We start from the raw sequence: 24,452 nt of genomic DNA, 5'->3' as shown, positions 1-24,452 counted from the left end.
GCAGTTAGAACACAGTGTTTTAAGTGTAGGGGTGTATGGCTCAACCCTTGCCTTCTGTGGGTTTAATTTTGTGTCGTATTGCCACAAAGAGTGTTTTGTCATAAGATCTCTGTTTCACAATCATTCTGGTCAGTTGTTATGTCTAAACTATGAAAAGAAGGGGGTACAATGAGGTACATCTGACTTCCTGTCTGTCATGGTTGGGAGGTACATTTTTAAGTGTTTTTGGGGGGGATGGCCCTTGGCCACAGGGGTTTCATTCAGCTGGTGGAGGCTCAGCATTTGATTTGTGGATGACATAGCCTTTGGGGATGGAAGTGAGGGTGGAGAGACTATACTATTTCTTTGGAGAGCAAATAAGCAACTTCCACGTTTATGGGAAAAGGACAGGTATTACTTTAAGCCTGAGAAGAAAGGAAGCAAAATAAATATTGCCTCTGGCCCTGGTACAGTGGTTCACTATAATCCCAGCACTTTGGGAGGCCAAGGGGAGAGAATTGCTTGAGCCCAGGAGTTCAAGACCAACCTGGGTGACATAGTGAGGTCAAAAAAAAAAAAAAAAACCTCTGTTAAAAAACAAAAATTTCAACCAATTTAGTTTTTAGATACAATTGGCTTTTATGTGTAATTCATGAATTGAGTGGGTTCTCTTTCTATAAAATAGATAAGTGCCTCACTGGACATGACAGAGCAGTTGGTTCCAATAAGGTGGGAACAAGGTAACAAAATTTTTTTTTTGAAAAGCCAGATTGGTTAACATCAGGTTATTTTCCTTGTAAAGGTGAAAGCAGGCTGGGCATGGTGGCTCAAACCTGTAATCCCAGTACTCGGAGAGTCCGAGGTGAGAGGATTGCTTGAACCCGCAGGTTCGAGACTAGCCTGGGCAGCATGGTGAGACCTTGTCCCTGCAATAAATCAAAAAATCAACCGGGTGTGGTAGCATGTGCCTGTAGTTCTGGCTACCTGGAAGGCTGAGATGGAGGGATCGCCGGAGCCCAGCAGGTTGACACTGTGGTGGCTGTGAGTGTGCCACTGCACTCCAGCCTGGGTGACGGAGTGAGAAACCAAAAAAAAAAAAAAAAAAAAAAAGGCAGAGGGGATTTCCTCCTAGTGCCGGCTCACCTCACTTTGAGTAGGCCCTTTCCACCTAGTTGCTGTGAATCTCCTATTTTCAGGAAAGCCTGACCTGCCTGGGTTTGTACCTGCTTCCTTAAAGTTTCACTTTGCCACTCAGCAGGAGTGACCTCGTTTCGGTTTGGTCTGTTGAGGCCTAGTGCATGAGCTCAGTCCCAGAAAGTGGCTTCCTACACATTATATCTGACGCCTTCCCTTGCTGCAATTTGTGTAACGGCTTACCCACAGGGCCTCTGCCCCCAAGCCGACACCAGGTGATGTGAAAGGAAAGAGAGTGGACTTTGCTCCCCTTCCAGGATAGCCTAGAAGAAAGAACATCATTCTTTCCGTTTCCTTAGCTTGTGAGTTGTAACTCCTTACGTAGACCTCTGGTTATGAGTACAAAAACGTAACTGCCAGGAAAGAATTTACTCAAACCCATGGATTCAAGCTGAGTGTCTTCTTGGACTCTGCATTCTTAGCAAACAAAACTTCCTTTCTAAGTAGGTCAATAAAAGGTTTTGAGGGTTTTGTGGCATTCTAGAAATCACATTGCTTTCACTGATCACAGGGTATTTGTCCTGTGAGTTTTACTATGTCAACGTGTCATAACTCTTTTGAGTAAAATGATTTTATACATCTGTATATTAGACCGGAGACAAAGCATAAAAGGCAGAAGATAAACAAGTCATTATTCTCCTTGAAAAGATAGCCAAATTCATTTAAAAGTTTCTGTGCTTTAATGTGTAATTTGTGAAATATGAACTCTATTATCAAAATTTCCATTTTTAGCCACAATCCTAAACATGTCTTAGCTTCTTATCTGCTATCAAATGTATACACATCTAGGGAAATTTATTCTGAGAGGACCACACTAATCATGGGATAAAACACTACAAAATCTCTCTATTTATTTAAAAATCCCAAACTTACTGGGCTTTCATTTTAATTCTTCTCATTATTATTTTATTAATCAAGCCAATCAGTTAATAGAACACATTTCACTGAATGGTTACTATGCACCGAAAACATATTAGATGCTAGAAATGCAGAGGAGAGGAGGGAATCACAGCCCTCTGCTTCCAAGAAGCTCTCAGTAGAAAAGGATCCTTGGCCAGACTCGGGATTAACATAAAAGCTGACCTGTGGTGGCTGGTGAGTGTCCCAGTAACAGGAGAGGGGTGGGATCAGTAGGAAGGAACAAACACATAAGCTTCTCCTTGTGTGATCAGGGTATTCTCTAGGTATCTAGTGGTATAGTGGGATATTTTCTTGGTTACTGAATAACCTGTCAATGAGATCTAACCACAATCAGACGTTACGCTCATAACCACACTCACAGGCCCATCTGTACATGGCTTCACATGAACAAACACTTCTTTGCTCGTGTGTGTATCGAGTTGTCTTTTTTATCTTTCTCCATGTTAATTAACCAGCAGACGTTTGTAATCCAGGGCATTCACTCCACATAGAATCCTGTGGGGTGACACAGACCAAAAGATTGACAGTTATCTTTTCTGATGTCCAAATCAACCATGTTCTCTATCTGAAACCAGGGAAAAATAACTTCAGCATAAGTCATTGTAATCAGTGAGGAACCACAACTCAATCAATCTCCAATCTCCAAAGTGATTGAACTTTGTTTCCACACCCACCTTCTTTAAGACTCGGTTAAAGCAAAGATTCCTTTCACCTTACTTGGAACCCAGTTTATCTCCATTGCAACTCAATACTACAAGTCACCAAAATGTTTTAAAGTACTTCAGTGTGCTCTTACTTTTTGAAAATAGTTTTTTTTTTTAGGGTATTAGAACTTTGATACGTTAAAAAAATTAATTGTAAAATCAAATTGCATTCAATATAGAAAGTTTGAAAAAGTATAGATCAGCAAAAAAGAAATCCCCACCATTCCCATAATCTCATCATTTTACCAGTAAAATCTCATCATTTTACCAGTAACATGGCCCCTCTTTAGTCATTTGGAATATGTTTTTCAAGTTTCAGTCTCTCTTTCTCAATCTCTCACTTTCTCTCTCTCAAATAAAATCACTACACTAAACAATTTTGCAACTTGCTTTTTTTACTTTATTATATGATCAATACTTAATCCATTAAATATACTTATAGTGCCTTCCAAAGGCCAGTACTTAAATTGTGTTCTACTACATGGCTTTTGGATGTATTTTAGGACTGTATTGTAGTTTATTTTACCTTATTTTGGGATGTTGAGGCTGTTTAAAATTTTTTATTATTGTGAACAATACTTTAAGAGCACATCCTTTTAGCCAATTTAAAAAAAAAAAAAAATATATATATATATATATATATATATATATATACACGTGACCATTTTATTAAGGATGCATTCTTAGATGTAAAATTGCTAGGTTTCAAGGTACCACTCCCACTTTTAAAGATTGTGATGAATACGATACTCTCCATAAAGGTTGTACCTAGTTGTACTTTCTCCAGAAGTGGGCTAGAGGATTTCCATGAATCCATTCCAACACCGTGTATGACCGTTTTTCAAAATCCTTGAGAATTTGATAGGTTTTTAAAAAATGCTTATTTTTTTGTTTTTTATTTTTTATTTTTATTTTTTAGATTAGAAAATATAATTTATTTAGAAAGTAAATTAGAAAGATCAAAAGAAAGAGGAGAGTCACCTCTCCCAGGTAGGGGCGGTGGCCATAGCTCAAAGAGCACATGGACACACCAGTGTCTAGTAAGGCAATGGCCTGTTTGTTTTTTTTGACACAGGGCTTCATTCTGTCACTCAGGCTGAAGTGGTAATTTGATAGGTTTAGGTGACAACTATAACCCCTTTAGTTTTCAATGAGGATGACATTTTTAATATATCTGTTTATTATTTTACGAGTAATATCCTTGGTGGACAATTTGCAGGTGAAGTGAAAGAGCATATGTGCATTGAAGATGCATCTTTGGATGCAACTTAAGGTGTGTCAATGCCGGTGTTTTTAGTATTTATGAGCCCTTGTTCCTCCATGTCTCCTGTCAGTATCTGGGTTGTCAATGACCCAGGCAGTGTTTCACATGTAGGGACAAGCTGAGAGAGCCACCCCTGGAAAGTAGATTTGATAAGCACTCGATGTTTCCATACTTATTTTTTCAAACTCGATCTTGGTTATTCATTATTAGATGACATAAACAAAAATCCCAGGCGCCATTCTATAGTTGTTGGGGTTGCATGAGCTTTAGAGGCCCCAAGGACTCAAAAATATGATCAGAACTCTCTCATCTTTTCCTGTCTCTTGGGTTTTGTTTTCCCCTGTGTTGGCTTCACTCTTTAACAGACTAAAGACTGTGGAAAAGACTGTTTTCACTATGACAGTAAGATGGCTACCAGCACCTCAGCTCACATTCTACTCAGAGATAGTAGTTTCGGGGGGGAAAGAACTTGCCTATCTACAATGACTGCAGAAAAAGTCCCTTGGAGAGTTCTGATCAGTCCATCCTGAGTCATGTGCACTTTCCCTAGAGAGGCCCCTGCCATTTTGCTTTCTGTCTCTAGGAGTCTGACGATTCTAGATACCTCGTGTAAGCAGAAACCATGCAGCATTTGGCCTTCTGTGTCTGGCTTTCTTCTCTTAGTATAGCCTCTTCGAGTTTCATCAATGTCGTAGCATGTGTCAAAATGTCCTTCCTTTTTTGAGGCTGAATAATATTCCATTGCATGTATGAACAATGAACTTTTAAAGTGAGAAGTGGTATACATGCCAGAGAAGAGAGTTTGCCAAAGTAGTAGAAGAAAACTGTTGACAGATCCTTCCACAAGCACCAGAACACAGAGAGCTTTCAAGGAGGGAGGGAGTGGAATGTTGGGTGCCACAGAGGTCAAGCTCAGTGACCACAGAGATTATAGAGTGTATTGAACAGAAAGTCATGGATGACCTTAGCAACAGGGGTTTTGGTGGAATTATGGGAGCCAGACCCTGATTGCTTTGAGTTCAAGAGTCAATGGAAGATGAAAAGTAATAGACTCCTTAATTATGTTTATATGTGCTGGGTGTGACTCATGCCTGTAATCCCAGCACTTTGGGAGGCTGAGGCGGGAGGATCGTTTGAGACCAAGAGTTTGAGACCAACCTGGACAACATAGCAAGACTTTGTCTCCAAAAACTAAGAAAAAAGAAAAGAAAATTTAGCTGGGTGTGGTGGTGTGTGTCTGTAGTCCCAGCTACTTGGGAGGCTGAGGCAGAAGGGTCATCTGAACCCAGGAGGTTGAGGCTGTGGTGAGCCATGATAGTGTCATTGCCCATCAGTCTGGGAGACAGTAAGCCTCTGACTCAAAAAAGTTTAATAAATAAATAAATGTTTACCTGTTAAGAAAAGGAGAAAGACACAACAGTAACTGAAGGGAGACAGAATTTAGGATGAGGCTTTTCTGTTTTTTTGAATGGGAGGAACTTGACCAAGTTCATATACACAAAGTAGCAGAGAATACAGTCAAGTCAATGAAGGAGAGGAGTGGTGCTTGATGGCAAAGTGGGCAAGGTAAGGTAATAGGGGGTGAGGGACTGGAAGGCAGTGAATGCTGATGTCCTGGCTTCCCAAATTCAGTGGACAGCTCACCAGCTCACGCCTTCTTAAAGGACTCCATGTTTCTGATGGCAACTCCTAAGGGGTGTGTTTTATTGCAGATCCGCCAGATGTTCCCGATGAGGTCACCTGTGTCATTTATGAATATTCAGGCAACATGACTTGCACTTGGAATACTGGGAAACCCACCTACATAGAGACAAAGTATGTGGTGCACGTGAAGAGGTAGGTTCCTTCCTCAGGGGTTTCACATCAGCAATTCTACTCCTGTTTGCCGGAGTTCTGCCTTCAGCAGATCACCGAGAAATCAGTCTGAAACGTGAACGTGTAAGCTGATTATTCCCAGCTTCCTACTTAGATCCGCGAACCCACCAGTGCCCTTTAAGGGCCATGAATATTTTCCCTCTGTGGGGCAATGTGTGCTACGATATTTCTGTACTTTTTATTCATTGGTAAGTACATGGCAGTGGGACCTCATGGGAGTAAGCACAGCACAATTTTAAATCTCAGCTCTGTTTTCCTTCTAGAGTTTAGACAACTTACTAATCTCTTCAAGGTGCTGTTTCTTTATCTTTAAAGTGGGTCTGAAAATAGAAACTTGTGCACAAGTTTGCTCTAATTCATGAAGAGGAATTTGGCTTTTAGAGTGTACGTCACCCTCCAGGTCTAGAGTTAGCACTGCATTCACAGAAGCCGTTGTCAATAATGACCCTCAGATCTTAAATGTAGTGCCCATATAGGCTGATCAGTTTTCCTGGCTTTTCTGATACTTAAGGGGTACCCAGGACACAGGACTTTCAGTTTTAAAACCCAGAAAGCTATGGGCACACTGGGGTAGTGGTGCCTTATTCAAGTTTCTTGTTTTATTTACTTGAGTTTTTCAAAGTCTTCTTTAGTGTATTTGAAGTACACCTTTTCCTGTTAGTAATTCTCAAAAATTTTACAGACTAGTTATTAAAAACAAAAAGCATTTACTGGACCCCTACTGTTTGCCAAGCACTGGGCCAAGAGTTTTATAACTACTACTTTATTTAATCTCCCATATAACCTTGTCAGGTGATCCTTCTGCCTCAGCCTCCCGAGTAGCTGGGACTATAGGCATGTGTCACCATGCTAATTTTTTGATTATTTTTGTAGAGACATTATACTAAATACTAATTAATGTTAAATGCACTCATTCATTCAAGCTAGAATATAAACTCAATGTGGGCAAGAGTTTTTTTGATTTGTTCACTGCTGTATCAATTGAGCCCAAAATGGGGACTGACACACAGTAAGAGGTCAATAAACATTTACTGAGTGATTATTCTAGTTGATAATCAGAAATAGACATTTCCTGCATCTCTCCTTCACAGTCTTATTAAATAATAACAATAATGCCAGGCTCGGTGGCTCAGACTGTAATCCCGCGCCTTTGGGAGGCTGAGGTGAGTGGATTGCTTGAGCCCGCGGGTTCGAGACCTGCCTTGGCAGCTAGCACTCATCTCTACAATAAATCAAAAAATCAGCCGGGAGTGGTAGCGCATGCCTGTAATTCTGGCTACTTGGAAGGCTGAGGCGGAAGGATTGCCGGAGCCCAGTAGGTCGAGGCTGCGCTGCACTCCAGTCTGGGTGACAGAGTGAGACTCCAACTCCAAAAAAAAAAAAAAAAAAAATAACAATAATAATATGAGGTCATATATATCTTTAAAAATTATTTTTCTATTGTCTTTCCTAAAATCCAGTAGTACACTATAGCCAAACTCTGACAAACGTAAGCAAGTTTTAAATTGATAGAGGCCAGATTAACGGGATTTTATCATATTTTAAAGAGGACACAAAGGATGTAAGAGATTAGCACCAAAATGAAAGTGCTCTTGCTTCAGCTCTCTCTGGAGGTGGGGGGAAAGAATGTTCTCTTCCAGCAATTCAAAGACACTTCCTATAAGCAAAGACAACTTGGAAAAAGAAACAAACATCTATTTGTCTTACACTTAATTAAACACAAACTGAGGAGTTGAAAAAAATTACAGAAGAGAAAGTGAATTTCGCTAATTGCAAAGAAAGTCTTTCCTTCCAGGAAAGAGTTGACATAATAATGAATGTTGTGGCTGGGGTGGTGTCAGGTTTAAAGCAGCCCTCCTAAATCCTGGAGTGTTGGAGTATTTTCCACCTTGGTGACGAGGTAGAGATCAGCACGTTCAAATTTTGGCTTCCAGCTCACCAGGTTCTGTTTTCCAGTAAGTTCGTGTCTACAGAGGAGTCTTTTACCTCAGCCCATGCACTTGTTTCCCCAGTGGCAGAAAAGCGAGTTCCCTTCCCAGCAGCTAGGGCCATCGGGCGACGTTGGGTTGAAGTCAGTAGAGGAGACCTGTCTGTGTTCCCTCAAGAGCGTCCTGCCTTCCCAGCTCCTTTGTGGCAGCCCCTGAGACAGAGCTGCATGGCTGTTTGCATGCCCTCTTCTGTCTTCTGTATAGCTATGTGTCAGTGGGCGGTGGCTGAAAAAAAAAATTCAGGCCTCTACTAGTAAGCATCTACCTACCACTGTCCCACTATTCTCAGCGGCTTCACAAAAGTCTGTTTTTCCTTATCTTGGAAACACTGGTAACGTCTGGCACGGTGCCTTCGACTCCATAAACCTGAATAAAACACAAGAATGGTGGTCCTGCATTCTGCTCCACGCAAGTCAACTTAGTGAACATTCGTTTAGCATTTCATGGCTTCCTGGCACTGTGTTGACACTCTAGAGATTTTTAAAAAAATAGACACCATCTCTGTGTATCACAAGCTCATCAACTTTTTAGAATAACACCAGTGTTGGGGCTTCCAGGCACCGTGGAAGTCCAAGAGAGTAAATGGATTAAAAACCATCACAGGCCCCGTAAAATCAGCTGCCTAGCCTGCCAGTTCACAAAGCTGCTCATTTTTGCCACATCTTCTCCTCCACATGCATATTTCTAATAGCCAGGGAGAGTTTTTAGATATGATCCCAAATGCTATTTTTAAGGCTGTGATATTTTTCTTTTCGGACTCACTGGCAGTATGCATTATAGAATTCATCTTCTCACCGGTGATCATGAGCTCACCCAGAGAGCTCACTGTGGCTGGGGACAAACACAGCCTTGTTGACGGAGATTACTTTATATTCATCACCACTAACCTCCTTGGGCCCAGAGAGCCATCTGGTAGTCTTAACACACGTCACTAGCCAAGTCACTCCCCCGCACCAAGCCAGGTAATTGTTTCATTTCTTTTTCTCTCATCTCGGGTTTCCAATATCTTCCTCTCCCCGCTTCCTATCGATGAACTGCTTCCTACTTTACTGAGAAAACAGAAGCAATGAGAAATACCACAGCCGCCCTCACTCAGTAATGTGCTGATGTATGCACTCGTATATCTGAGTTGTCTGCACTGTCTGTCTCGACTTTCCCTCTTCTCTCGCTCTCTCTCTCTAAAGTCTTGCTCCGTCACTCCGGCTAACGCACAGTGGTGCGAGCATGGCTCACTATAACCTTGAACTCCTGGCCTCAAGCAATTCTCCCACCTTGGCTTCCCCAAGTGTTGGGATTACAAATTTGAGACACCATGCTGGGCCTCTCTCCTCCCTTTAATCTAGCTCGGTCACCTTTTTACCCTCCCTACTTCCCAGAAACAGCTATCATCAAAGTCGGTGGTGTCACCTCTGTTGCCAGATTGAACGGTTGATTCTGTCCTTGTCTTTCTTCTCAGAAACCTTTTCTAGCGGGGCATTTGACATAGCTCTCTCCTTCCTTCTTTCGATTTCCAGGATATCCACCCCCACCCCCTTGTGTCTCCCCCTACCTTCCTGGATTATTTTTTTCCCCCAATCTCTAAAAAAAAGACACTAGAGAAAATTATCTCTAAATATGTTGGGTTTGCTTGGAGCTATAAGTAGGGGTTATAATACAGAACTCACAAAATGGCAAGCCACCAGTGCATTCGGCAAGGGAAGGATAAGGGGAGCTCTTATCAGCAAAAGGAGATTTGCATGAACTGCTTAGACTCTGGTGTGGCCATGTGCTCTTTGAGCTTTGGCTGTTGCCATGCTTCCTGGCTTTGGTCCCCTCCCCCACCTTGGGGAGGTGAATTTTCTCTCTCCCCTCTCTTTCTCTCTCTAATTTACTTTTAAATAAATTTTTCCTTTTTTTAATCTAAAAAAAAAGAAACAGGGGTCACTGTCTCCAGAGGCTCAAAGCCAGAGTTGTCAGGCTACGGCCGGCATGTTCCTACTGGGCAGAGTGTTCTCCTGAGAACTTATCTGATTTACTGAAGTCTTGAATTGTGTCTAGTGATAAACCTTATCAAGCAGGAAATGTGGGAACGGTTTTGAAGTCCTGGGAGACCTTCTCATCTCAGACCATAGCGCCTCTCCTCAGGCTCTTCCCTGCCCCGTTTGGTCTGGGTCTGACAAAAGTGCTTCCATCCTGATGTCTCCAACGTTCGCACCGGGGCCTCTTACCGCCTCGACGTGCACTCATCACCTGAGGATGTTATCCAGTTTGTGGGACAGAACTCTCCAGTGTGCACCTCCGGTCTGAGCATCTCGCCTGACCAGCAGCTGCCACATTTCCAACGTCTCATTCAGAGTTTCCTCACAGACATCCAAAATGTAACTCAGAGTGAACGTTTCCAGAACAGTCCCCAGTTTCCTCTCCGAGCCTTGCGTGGCCCAAGTGGCATGGGCAGCTCTGTCCTCTGCACCATTCAGGTCGAAATCAGTGACACCCCCTGAATTCTCTCCCTGGTGCCCTTCCTCCAGGTCACCAGCAGCACCTTTTCGACTTACCTTTATAAATCTGACCTTGGCCCCTACGTTGCAGTCCTGTCCCAAGTCACATCATCTCTCAACCTGGGTTAGTATAAGAACTTTCTACCTAGTCCCCTGGCCACCTCCTTTGGCCCTTAGGGTCTCTTATTCACAAGTAGGCAGAGAATCCTTTCCACAGCACTTAGACCATGTCACCCCTCTGCTCAGAACCTTTCATTTCCACTCAGAGATCAAAGCCAGAGTTCTTCAGCGACTCCGTGGCCTCACAAGTCTTCTAAATCTCCCCCTCCTCCAAAACTCTGGGATTTCATCCCGAATCCCTTTCCATCTCCCTCCCCTGGAAACTTACTGGCACGATCTTGCCTCAGGATCTTTGTATGTGACCTGGAATGCACTTCCTCCAGAGAGCCACAGAGTTTGTTCCTCCCTTTGCTGCTCTGATGTCACCTTCTCAGATAGGCCTTCCTCCACCTTACAAAAAAGTCCCCACCGCTACTCCCAGAACTTCCTGACCTTTCTACTCTTTCTTTTTCTTCGGAACGTTTATCACCCCAGGACATATTATATATTTATTTGTTTCCACCAGAATGTGTGCTCCATGAGGGTTGGGACTGTTCTGTTTTGTTCACTGTAGCCCTGATGTCTAAAGATATGCTTGGGACATAGTCAGTGTTAAATAAATGTTTGTTGAATGAGTGATTAAATACAAGAAAGTCACTATCTTCCACTATCATCATAAGTCAGCAGTGTTTATTGAAAATCTGTGGGTTCTCAGAGAACATGAGAAAAATATAAATTAGACTGACTCTCTTCAGAAATAACCTGTGACGTATTAGCCCATGAAAAAGAGAAATAGAAATAAGACATTTAAAAGCCCTGTAATGCAGTTTTGTAAGAGATATAGACAAAAGCTAAAGTGTTTTTCCTGCTTCTGCTCTTAACATAACTTCTGACACGTGGTGGTTTCCCACACACCGGCCCGTTCTCCGGCAGACACCGCTGGGTGGCCTCTAGTTTAATTCTGTTCTGACGCTGTCCTCCTGGAGACGGCATCAGATCCCACGTTTTAAGGTGAGTGGATTGCCTGAGCCTGCGGGTTCGAGACCCACCTGGGCAACTTGGCGAGACCTCATCTCTACAATAAATCAAAAAAATGAGCCGGGCATGGTAGTGCGTGCCTGTAGTTCCAGCTACTTGGAAGGCTGAGGCGGAAGGATCGCCGGAGCCCAGCAGGTCAAGGCTGCGGTGGCCAGGAGCAGCCACTGCACTCCAGTCTGGGCAACAGAGTGAGACTCCAACTCAAAAAAATAAAAATAAAAATAAAAATAAATAAAGGCTCAGTCCAACGAGACTGCCCCCACTTCAAATGTCAACTGCAAGGTTCAGACCACAACCTGTGCTTCTGCCCGACAGGCTAAAAATCACGGCTTCCATGACCCAATTCTCAGTTTGATTAATTTGCTCGAGTGGCTCACAGAACTCAGGGAAACATTTTGATTCTGTTTACCCACTTATTACAATTAATAATATAATATTACAAAAGATACTGATGGGTTAGGCACGGTAATCCTAGTGCTTTGGAAGGCCGAGACGGGAGGATTCCTTGCAGTCAGGAGTCTGAGACTAGCCTGGGAAGCACAGCAAGACCCTGTCTCTAAACGAAAAAGGAAAAAAAAAAAAAAAAAAAGATACAGGCGAACAGCCAGATGGAAGGGATGCAGAGGGCAAAGCTTGCAGTATACACCTACAAGTATCTCCATGTGCTCAGATATCATTGGCCACTGGTGACCTGTTCGACCTTCAGCCCCTGTCCCTTCCTGGGAGATGGAGGAGATGGCAGGGTGGGGGCTTGGGAAGGGACTGAGAACTCAGCCCTGTCCTCTCATGGTGGAATCCTTGGTGACCTGTGCCCCTTCTGAGGCTGTCCAGGAGTGCCAGCCGTCAGCCATCTCATGAGCACTTTTGAGATGCCAAGGGTTTTAGGAGCTGTGTGTCAGGACCTTAGCAGACCAAATAGTACTTATTCTATCACAAAAGCACAAGTTCTATGTAGAAAAAGCCCCAAGGTGTAGTCAGTCATTCTTAGTGGACTCTTCAACTAAGGCAGTGCTTTGTGGTCTAGGTGCTAATATGGGGAGACTTTAAAAGCAGAATTAAATTACCTAGTAACTATGGTTATGTCAGTTTGAGAATATGTTTCCATTTTAACTTGTGGTCTCAATATGTGTGGTAAAAGAATCAGCCACAAACCAATAAGAACATGTAATGTGGTTTTCTCTAACTGGAAAATATTCAAAGATGTCCTACTTACCACGTACACGTAGTAGCCATTTTCTTGTTTTCATATTTGAATTCTAATTTTGCGTGAGGTTGACATACCTCGTAACAAGTTATCTGTTAATGTATTTATTTCCCATCTTATTTCAGAACGAATGTAAGGCACCTATGTAAGCATCTCAATTTGATGGTGCAGTTTAACTTCAGATACAAGCAATATATAAAAGATATTTTGCTGGTTGAAATACAGCAATTTTAAAAGTTTCTCTTTTTTTTGAGCTGGAGTCTCACTCTGTCACCCAGGCTGGAGTGCAGTGGCACGGTCACAGCTCACCACAGCCTCGACCTGTTGGACTCACGTGATCCTTCTGCCTCAGTCTCCTGAGTTGTTGGAACTACAGGCATGCACTACTACACCTGGGCGATGTTTTGTAGAGACGAGGTCTCACCAAGTTGCCCAGACTGGTCTTGAACCCCTGGACTCAGGCAATCCTCTGACCTCTGCTCCCAAGTGCTGGGATGACAGACATGAACTACCATACTGGCACAGATACCCTTTAAATCATAGTCATTGTTTGTTTGATGAGTCCTTTATTATGTGTGGAACCATCTGTTCCTTGCTTTCTTATCTCATTTACTCATAACACCATGCTATCATTTCCAGTCTGCAGATGAATACACTCACGTATAGAGAGGCTAAGTAACTTGCCAAGTCCTACGACATATCAAGGGGCAGAGCTGGGATTTGAACCTAGGTCTGTCTCTAAAACCCAACCCCTGTGATGTCTATCACCATGACATATCCTTCTTGTCCCCTCATGGTGTTCATATTGCTCTCACGGCTAGTGTGAGGAACAAGGCAACACAGAAAAATGCACTGGAACTTAAAAACCTGAGCTGAACAAGAGGCCCCCAACACACATGCGCTCGGTGACTGTCAACCTTGGAGGGATTCCTTGACCACTTGCTGAGACTGTCCTCCTCTGCTAGTAGCAATAAGTTTTTAGATATATGTATATGTATCATTTCTGTAGTATTTTGATTCATAAATATGTCCATGGCTTGGTGGCATGAGGCTGGTTCCTCTGTTCTCATCCCGGCAAGCGTGTTTCTTGGATTCCACAAGCTGTGAGTGGCCGGCAAAGTACAATCCTGGTGGGACACTGTGAGGCTGGGGAAACTCGGGAGGTGCTGAATAGACACAGTGACAGGACCAGGTGGGCCCCTAGGGATAAAATGATAGTAATTTTTAAGCTCTATCTTCTCCACAAATCCTATAAGGCGTCACCTGGGACAGAGGGCTGTTGATGGGATTAGATGAAGAAATTAGGTCGGAGTTTGCCTCCGCAGCACAAACACCATAATTGGGGCAGCAGAAACAAGATGGACGTGACCCCTGATCCAGGACGAAATGCAAACGTGGGAAGTATTTTTATTTGTTAAAAATAAGAATAGGCTGGACTCGGTGGCTCAGCTTGTCATCCCAGCACTTTGCCTGAGCCAGCGGGTTCGATACCAGCCTGGGCAACATGACAAGACCTCATCTCTACAATAAATAAAAAAAATTAGCCGGGTGTGGGAGCACCCTGTAGTTCCCCAATCTTCTCCATCATTTTCAGCAGTAAATGACTCCCTTTCCTTTCATCAAGTTAGGCTTCAAGTCCAGCCAGTTCCGGTCTGGTCTCGAACCCACAGTCTCAGGCAATCCACTCACCTCGGCCTCCCAAAGTGCTGGGATTACAGCCTGAACCACCGAGCCCAGCCCAATGCTGGATTATTTTATAGCTTTTCACTCTTCTCCTACCACCACCCTCATTCCATCAATCTACCCTCCATCAAGGTGCCACACAGCCCCAGGGACCCTTAACACAGGGAGAAAAGAGAGTGCACTGCCTCTTACCTGGAAAATCCCACTCCATCAGTGGCTCTTGGGTGGGTTTTCAACCTGGCCTGCTCCACTTCTTAGTGACCTCACGCATTTTCATACTCCAGAGTACTACACTTGTTGAACGTTCTCAGAAATGTCATGCCATCTCATTCCTGTGTTTTAGAACATGCTAGCTGTTTCTGCCCAGGAGGCTGGCCTTTCCTACTCCTTCCCCTACACCCAGAGGGAACTGTCGGCTTCAGAATCTTTGCACTGACCCCAAATGCAGCGTTCCTTTCCAGACTGCTCATTTATTTCAAGCTGTGTCCATGTCAGACAGGCACAGGAGGCATGGTGGCTAGGGCCCACAATACTTTTAGGAGTCCATGAAAATGTTTAATTTTATTTAAAATCAGGAGATAAAAACAGACTGTTAGGTTTAAAGAACATGTTTTAATATAGATTAATATATTTGTTTTATATGAACACAGTTGCAAAACAATATATATGAACATGGATAGGCATATATATGTAGACATATGTGTATGTGTGTATTTTATCTATACTGCATATATGCATTATATATATATGTATCATATACAGGAAGTTTAAAGACAGTCTCTTTACAGAAACCAGCAGAGAGAAGACACATCCTTCAGTGCTCCCCTCCCACCTGCCTCCAACCATGTCCCACTAACAATATTGTATGGTTATTTAGGGGTAGGGTTTATAAATAGGCTGTTTTTTTCATGGAGGAAGGGGTTCAGGAAGGCCAAGATGCTCAGGGCCCCCCAGAGTCCTGCTGTGGCCTCAGTGAGTGGAATTTGTTTTTTAAAATCCTGAAAATCTAATCAAATTTGATTCATGTCTCAGTTAAAAGTTGCATGTCTGAAAGCAGGCTAAAAAAGGTAGAACTTTTAAAATTCTGGGATAATTAACTCAAACTAAATATAATTTGAGATTCTTCTTCTTCTTCTTTTTTTTTTTTAAGTTTAGAGACAGAAGAAGAACAACAGTACCTTACCTCAAGCTATATCAACATCTCCACGGACTCATTACGAGGCGGCAAGAAGTATTTGGTCTGGGTGCAAGCCACAAATGCATTAGGCATGGAAGAGTCAGAACAGATGCAAATCCACCTGGATGACATAGGTAAAGAACGAGGAAGCCCAGAAGGTCTGTCATGGTGAGCAGCTGATTGGTGCTGACCTAGTCCAATGGAGTCTAGATTTGAAAGGAGTCCCCTCAAGTGCCTGCACACCATAATTCAGAAAACAGAAATGACCTACAATTCTACTGGCCCAGAACAACTCAGGGAGGAGCATTGCTGCCACCATTTTGCTGTATAACTCGCTCGTCTTATTTCTACGTGGTGTCCTTGTTTTTACAAACATGCATTGGGAACTTTTTATGTCCCAAGCATTGTTCTAAGGGATGAGACTCCTGCCTTAAAATGACTTACAATCCACCAGGGAAGGCAGGGAGAAACAAGGGTTAAGCAAAGTGTGTTGGGTCTTATGCTGTGAGAAGCACAGCATACTAGAGAATTAGACTTCTACATACTCTTTGGGGACTTATGTAAGGTTTTTTTTTAAATTTTGAAAAGTTTTATAAAATACATAGAAAATTGCAGAGAATTAGCTAGACATCCCCACGTTCACCAGCCAGATTTAACACATTAACAACTTTTGCTTTAGCTATTTATAAACCCTGCCTTTTTAGACTTACAGCATATAATACATACTTTTGTTAATGTAATCTGTAACTTTGTTTATCAATATATTTATTTTTTTAGAGACAGGGTCTCACTGTATTGCCCAGGCTGGTCTCAAACTCCTCGTCTGAGTGATCCTTCTACCTTGGCCTCCCAAAGTGCTAGGATTACAGGCATGAGCCACTGTACCTGGCCTCCCAATTCTGATTCTTACTAAAAGAAGTTTGCAGTAGCAGAAGGAAATTATGTATGGTATTCAGATGATAAAAGTTAAGTACACTAAGCTCCTTAATTTAATTAATTATGTCGCTATTACTTTTATTCTATGCTAGTTGTAGCCTAAGAGTTTTATTATGACTATACTACTAGAGAGAAAAACTGTAATTTTTATATTTTTCTGTAAATCACCTACCAGTGCACATAATTTTAATTAATAGTCATTGGTAGCAAATGAATAATCTTCTCAAAGGATGCTTTATAAACTCAATACATGAAGAGGCCAAGTGCAGAGTCTTAGGCCTGTTATCTCAGCACTTTGGGAGACTGAAGCCAGAAGATCATTTGAACTCAGAAGTTCAAGGCCAGCCTAGGCAACTTAGTGAAACCTCGTCTCTACAGAAAGAAAAAAAAACTGGATGTGGTGGTGCACACTTGTAGTCCCAGCTCCTCAGGATGCTGAGAGGGAAGGATTATTTGAGCCCAGGAGTTCAAGGAAGCAGTGAGCCATGATCGTGCCACTGCATTCCAGGCTGGTGACAGAGTGAGATCTCAGTTCAAAAAAAAAAAGAATAAATGAAAAGAAACCAGAATATTAACAATGGTCTCTAAAAACATTCATAGGCCGGGCTCGGTGGATCAGCCTGTAATCCCAGCATTATGGGAGACCGAGGCGAGTGGATTGCCTATGCCCACAGGTTTGAGACCAGCCCAGACAACTTGGTGAGACCTCGTCTCTACAATAAATCAAAAATTAGCCTGGCATAGTAGTGCACGCCTGTCGTTCCAGCTACTTGGAAGACTGAGGCAGAAGGATCGCCGGAGCCCAGCAGGTCGAGGCTGGGGTGGCCGTGAGTGTGCCACTGCTCTCCAACCTGGGCGATAGAGTGAGACACCAGTTCAAAAAAAAAAAAAGAAAGAAAGAAAGAAAGAAAGAAAAAAATTCATAAAGGCCCTTGGGTTATTTGTCAAGTAATACATCTAGCAAAATTATAGGTTTTCGTTTTTCCATCATGCATAGGGGAATGATAGTTCCAATAATTCTATTCTGTTCAGACAGAACAAACTTAGTAAGTATTTACACGGTTTAGAAATATAGAGATTTCAGTTACAGCATTTCTCCTATTACAACAAGATAATCAGATAACCAGTCAGAATTTTAGTTCCCTTTGGAAGGTTATTATCACAGAACATGGCAACAATTGATAAAGTCTTGGAGTCTTATGAGACCTACTTTGCTCAAATCACACTTTCAAGAACAGAAGTTCCTATTACACAAGGGAAGAAGAATATTTTTGTGAATTTAACATCTTTTTTTTCTCTCCTTAGAGACAGGGTCTCTGTTATGTAGGCTTCTGAGCAGTGTCACAATTATAGCTTACTGCAGCCTTGAACTTCTGAGCTCAAGTGATCCTCCTGCCTCAGCCTCCCGGCTCAATTTAACACCTCATCAAATCAGATTCTCTGAATTAAATTTGGATGCAAACATCCTCTCTCTCTGAACAGATGCAGGGAAGGGGAAATATCTTCTTTATCTCTTTTTTATACTCTTATGTTAACAAGGCCAGACTCTGGAATTTTATTAGTTAGGATTGTAAGTGAGTGGGAGGTAGGGAAAAGACAGAACTATTTGAGTTCAGTTTTCAAAAAATGGAGACTGGACTGAATAGAATTTTCCTCAATAACAGTAGTTCTTGCCTATATAATAGATTAGAAACAAGAAGAAGTCATTAATTACTAATTAGATCATGAAATTGGTTTGGGTTTTTTTTGTTTGTTTGCACTTTGAGTTGTAACATGGCTATATGTCGATGAAAAGATACCAATTTCTCCCTAGGCAAGTTTTAAACTGGTAGGGTTTTTGTTTTTTTTCCTAGTGATACCTTCTGCATCCATCATTTCCAGGGCTGAGAACGTAAATGCTACAGTGCCCAAGACTGTAATTTATTGGAACAGTCAAACAACAATTGAAAGAGTTTCCTGTGAAATGAGATACAAGGCTGCAACAAACCGAACTTGGAATGTAAGCTTAACTTTCATTACTCTTTAGCTTGTGAGTGAATACTTTAAAAGATGTCAACTGTCAGTACTAAGAATACGATACTTATCTGGTATCAATAGGAGGGTGTAATAAACTATAGGAATGTTTGGAACTTACAGTGATACATTTTACATGTTTTTTATCTGATTATTTATGTGATGTTAACATCATTTCAGTTTTACTGATGATTACTGTATGCTTCCAAACAGAGCTGTGTCCTGAAAAGATCTTGTTGCCTTTTGTATATTGCTATGATGACAAATCTTTGGCTATGTGGAATCTATTTAGCTCTTTGTGTTTCAGTGTCTCTTAGGGTGAAATGTATATCAATGATCGTGGATGTAACATTTAAGTCGTATCTCTATCTATCTATCTATCTATCTATCTATCTATCTATCTATCTATCTATCTATCTATCTATCTGCTTTCCGACAGTCTCACTCTGTTGCCCAGGCTGGAGTGCAGTGGCATGATCATAGAATCCTGGCTCAAGAGATGATCCTCCTGCCTCAGCCTCCTGAGTCACTGGGACCACAGGCACATGCCATCATGCTTGACTAATTAAAAAAAAAAAAAAGTTTTTTGTAGCGAGAGTCTCACTATTACCCAGGTTAGTTTCAAACTCCTGTCTGGGCTTAAGTGATCCTCCTGCCTTAGCTTCCTAAAGTGCTGGGGTTACAGGCACACCCAGCCTAAAATTTAAGAATTCTATGTTTGACAGGCATCCAGATTTAATAAAAATTGTTCAGAAAAGGAGAACTTAGATTTATGGGCATCTCTTTCTAAGTCAAAAATGTACAATTCCAAGTGTAAGATTTATTACAGCTATAGGCCTGAGTCTTAGATGAGCTTGAAGATGACAATCTGAGCAAAAGTAAGCATTAAAAAGTGAATGTCTAGACCAACAAACTAACCGCCTTAAACACCTAGGGTAAATCATCAGATGTCTTAGGAGAGGCCTAGCTACCAGGTTCATGAAAATCACATCACATAATAATAGCACCTGGGAACAATGAAATAAAAACTTACTAATTTCAGCTATGGAGGGACACAATCTGACTTAGAAAACAGTTCCAATTGTGGTGTGTTTGAAAAGAAATGTCATTTGATTATTTTTAAGTACAATAAACTGCCATTAAGTCCAAATAATGAAGAAATCGTTTCTGGCTTTGCTTAATTAAGAGTTATAGATCAGCTATGGATGACCAGTTAATAGGGAGTTCAATAAAATGATATATATTTAACACTAAAACATATATGAGACATAATTTAGATTTCTCTCATGACTAGCATGACTCCAAAGTCTTCTACGATTTCAGACTTATCATTCTGAATATCAATTTTGCCATAAGGTAATATGTTTTTGAAGAGTCAAGAAGATGGGGTAAGACTACTCTGATTTCAAGACATACCCTAAAGGTTGCTTGTAAAAATTAAGTTCCTGTTGTCAACTTGTCTGTTTACCCTTGTTTGCTCAAATGTGAACTTTATGGGTGTTGGGGTCTCCGCTGGATGGGATCCACATTCTACATCATTAATCAATAGCCAAGTGAAGATCCTGCCCAATTCCTTTTGCGTGTATGGAATTTAGGGAGATTTCAAAACAACCCAAAGGAAATTGTCAGGTCTTGCTTTTGAGTTAACGGGATTTCCTCTAATGGGACACCGAGAGCCCTTTGTAAGCATCACAGTCATAGAACAATCCCTAGAGTACTAAACCCCCTTAATTGGAGGATGTAATCCACTATAGGAATGTTTGGAAAAGAGAAAGGAATTATATCATCGATGTCTCTGAATACGTTTTCAGAAACTGTTTTCTGGTTGAGAGCCTAGTTCTCTGCTCCCCCCTGCTGGTGCTACCTACACCACTATGAGACTCGGTAACTTGGAAGTAACTTGGAAGTAACTCGGAGGTAACTCGAGCTCACTTCCAAAACTCTTTCTCAGAAGCAGTGGATGAAGGAGCTGAGAGGGTACTTGTTGTCTTGTGTAATCTTCACACCAGTCCTTCGTGGGAGGCAGTATTAGCTCCAGCACACAAGTGAGGAAGTTGAATTCGAAAGGGGCCAAGCCTGACGTTCCTGAACTTTCAAAGCCAGTAACCACGTGTGCCTTGCAGACTCTACACCTGCATTTATTTGGCACCCAGTGAATATTCAGACAATGGAAACAGCAGGTGTCAATCCAATACCATGTTCCATGTCTTCCACCTGGCTGCTCTGAAATCAGCCACCCACAGAGGAAAGGTGAATTACCACGTCAACCCAGATGACCCCGGTCAAGCCAGCAGCATCCCGCATAACGTTCACTGGGTCATGCATGAAGTGTCCGTTGTCTTTGTCTCCTTGTAGGGAGCCAGGAAAGTCAGGATGGAGAAGCATAGGCGGCTACCAAGCATCACAACTCTTCCTGGGCTCTGTGGTGGGGCTGCCACCATCAGATACACTGCAGGGTGGGTCTTGACTTCAAGGTGGCAGGACGCCTTGCAAGCAAGAGCACCGGCTGGAGTTTGAAGCCTGCCTCGCTGCTTTCTGGTTCTGCGGTCTTGAGCACGCTTACCTTCCCTGTTCTTCGTTCTCACCAGTAACATGGGAATAAGCCAGCCCAGAACCCAGAATAGGGACAACGTTCAGTAAATGCAGGCTAGGATTGTTCCTCTCTGGCCTCCAAGGAAGGCATGTGGCAAGGGTGGTAGTGGTAAGGAACCTGCCTGAAAATCAGGGTACTGAGAGTACTTCTCAGCCCCTTAAGCTAAGGTGCACACAGACTGTGAGGTATCCAAGGGGACCGGCCAGTCCTTCCTGCGTCCCTGCCAGGCCAACATTGCAGATCACAGTCATGCACCTCCCGAGATGTCCCGGAGTGGCAATCAGCCTATACCACGGTTGTTCCATAAGGTTATAATCCTGTATCTGCCCTGTACCTTTCCTATGTTTAGACACACAAATACTTAGCATTGTGTTGCGGTTGTCCACAGTACTCAGGACAGCCATACACCACACGGTTTCGTAGCCTGGGAGCAACAAGCTACTCCATCTAGCCTAGGTGTGTCGGAGACTAGACCATCTAGGCTTGTGTGAGAATACCCTATGATGTTTGCACAAAGACAAAATTGCCTAGTGGCGCATTTCTCCACACGTACCCCTGTCGTTAAGTGATGTGTGACCGTATCTATCTACGGCCAGATGGTTCCAAGTCCCTGGAGATGAGCCTGCATTGTGGAGAACATTGCAAACATTTTGCCCTCGCCTCATTTACCTCAGCCCCTTTGTGAATTCCCCGGTACTGTAGCTGAGACCAGTTTGGAACTTGTAAAGATTTTAGTCAATGGTCAGAGATAGCAAGATGAAAGTCAACATTTCAGCCAGGCAGGGTGGCATGCACCTATAGTCCAGCTACCTGAGAAGCTGAGGCAGGAGGACTGCCCAAACCCAGGAGTTCGAGGCTGTAGTGCGCTATGATTGTGTCTGGGAATAGACACTACACTCCAGCCTGGGCAACTTAGCAAGACCCCATCTATATTAGAAAGAAAGGGGGTGGAGGAGAGAGAGATGAGAGGAAGAAGATACGTATCTCAGAGAAAAGCCAGCTACTATGTAATCTGGATTACAAAATATAACTAGCTTCCCGATGGTGGGAGGCTCTCCAGTCTGGTTTAAGCTTGTCTTCCATGTGATAGACATCATCTTAGCAATCACAGAAAGGCATGCCTTCTGTATATCTGCTCTCCTAGACTCTGGGATCAAGACAGCAGCTTCCCTAGAGAGACAGGGCTCTTCTCCATTTAAATCCTGTCTTCCTAGCACTAACTGAGTCTCAGAACAATTATTTCACATGGATGATGAGACCGAGCATGTCTACCCTCCTAAGGTGCCAACATAAGCAGCAGAGAGAGGTTTCCTAAAAGGACGTGATGTGTGTTCGGGAACAGGGCATTGTGATGGGAATCTGTGTGCTGTCGGGAACCGTGTGTGTCTTCAGGGAAGCAAAGGAAGACAAAGGTTTTGCAGGAAAAATGAGGAGGATGACGTATTTGTTCTGAGATGATTATCCTTAGCTACAAAGGTCAATAACAAGGGTGACATCAGTCTGGGCAGACGTCCTCGCAGAAGCATGTTTTGTGTAATGTCGGGATGGCCTTTGTGAAGGTAGTAGCTCTTGCAGGCTTTTGTGATGTCTTGCTGTCAGGCACGCATGAGAACCCTCTCCTCAGCCTTCCCAGCTGTGTTCATCAGAGGTCTCTTTCTGTTGCTGGCGTTGTTGTTTTTGTTTGTTTGTTTTTAATGCGATTGACTCCATTTTGATCCTGAAAACTTCATTAAAGGAATATATATATATATATATATATATATATATATATATATATCTTTTCTTTTTGAACATGGGGGAGAGAGGAAAGAAAGAGGTAGGGAGGGATCTCAGAGGGAAATGGTACAAGGGTGCATACCTGTGCACACACATACATAAGGTGGGCTCTGCCTTGGGACCTCAAAGGAGCATCATACCAGAAAACAACACAGCAAACCTCCCTCATGAGGAATACGTGTATAGTAGCAGAGAGGTCACCTTACTGCATCCCCAAAGAGTATTTTAGATATCATATAGGTAAACAAAGCCACTCCCCAGCTGTCCATGGGGTCTGGCTGGTCTAGGCTGAACTTAGCCGGGAGTGGGCATACATTTGCAGGCCAGCTGGCTCACTCTTCCGCCTGAGCCCAGGTTCTCCCCTACATGCATCTGAGTCCTCCATCTGGGAACAGCGGGCTAGCCTGGCGTGTCCTTCTTACGGCACTGGCAGAGGACAGGAGCGCCTGAGCCCAGTCTCTCTGGGACCCTTCAATCTCCTTCTAGCTTCCCAGGCACCGACGGCCTGTTGTCCCAAAGCAGCCACGTGGGCAAACCCAGATCAGAACGGGAAGATGCGCAAAGCTACGTGGTAAATGACCCAGATGAAGGACAAGGGGGTGGCCTGGGATGTCACTGCATCTGCCGAAATCAGCTCCTGCGAGGCCACCACCATCTTTCCGAAAGACGAAGTCCGCAAGCCTCGGCAGTCTCCATCCTGTCCTGGCATTTGACACTGCCGACCGCCTCCTCCTTGGAAGCGTCTCTCCTCTTGGCTTTCCCTTTTCAGGAATGTCTTTAGCTCTCTAGCGGTATCTCTGACTGCCTTCCTTCGTAAGTCCTCCCTTCCACCAACTGCCTAAATATTGGTCTTTCCTCACTCCACTGCAGCTCTAACCTACTCCCAGGTCTCAGCTCCACCTGTGGCCTAGAACCTGGAGCAACCCCAGTTCCTGAGAGGGTCAGGCCTACACCTGTAGCTACGTGTTGGTGTCTTCATGGACTATGTCTCCAGCACCCCAAGTCCGAAGTTAGGCCAACAGCCACCCAGGCCTGCTTCTGCAGGCCGTTTCAGGGGTGTTTGCCACCTGAAATGGAGGTGTACTTACCTGTTTACACCTCCATTTCTCCATCCTTTAACAATGAGCTCCAGGAGAGCAGGGCTCTGCTATAATCATTTTTTGAGACCGGGCTCGTTGGCTCAACCTGCCATCCCAGCACTTTGGGAGGCCGAGCCAAGTGGATTGCCTGAGCCTGCGAGTTCAAGACCAGCCTGGGCAACTTGGCAAGACCTTGTCTCTACAAAAAAATCAAAAATTAGCCGGGTGTGGCAGGGCACACCTGTAGTTCCGGCTCCTTGGAAGGCTGAGGTGGAAGGATCGCCGGGGCCCAGCAGGTTGAGGCTGCGGTGGCCGTGAGTGTGCTCCTGCACTCCAGCCTGGGTGACGGGGTTAGACTCCAACTCAAAATAATAATAATAGCAATAATAATAATAATAATATTTTTTAAATCTCCACTGATTTTTATAATATCTAGTCTACACAAACAATAT

At 43.2% G+C, this 24,452-nt stretch overlaps 1 protein-coding gene across 1 annotated transcript in view; it reads left to right on the top strand.

Annotated features, from left to right (window-relative positions):
- IL23R (interleukin 23 receptor) overlaps positions 1 to 24,452 on the top strand; it is a 64,459-nt gene that overhangs the window by 6,514 nt on the left and 33,493 nt on the right. The window contains exons 3-5 of the mRNA XM_008054442.1: positions 5,775 to 5,898; positions 15,577 to 15,737; positions 18,393 to 18,538. Of these exons, the coding sequence (XP_008052633.1) occupies positions 5,775 to 5,898; positions 15,577 to 15,737; positions 18,393 to 18,538 (431 nt within the window). The remainder of the gene's footprint in view (positions 1 to 5,774; positions 5,899 to 15,576; positions 15,738 to 18,392; positions 18,539 to 24,452) is intronic.

The sequence above is a fragment of the Carlito syrichta genome, unplaced genomic scaffold (assembly GCF_000164805.1).
Source record: "Carlito syrichta isolate Samal-C Ts95f unplaced genomic scaffold, Tarsius_syrichta-2.0.1 Scaffold78750, whole genome shotgun sequence".
Classification (NCBI taxonomy): Eukaryota; Metazoa; Chordata; class Mammalia; order Primates; family Tarsiidae; genus Carlito; species Carlito syrichta.
The sequence above is the reverse complement of the archived record's forward strand: the minus strand, read 5'-3'. Positions and strand labels throughout refer to the sequence as shown.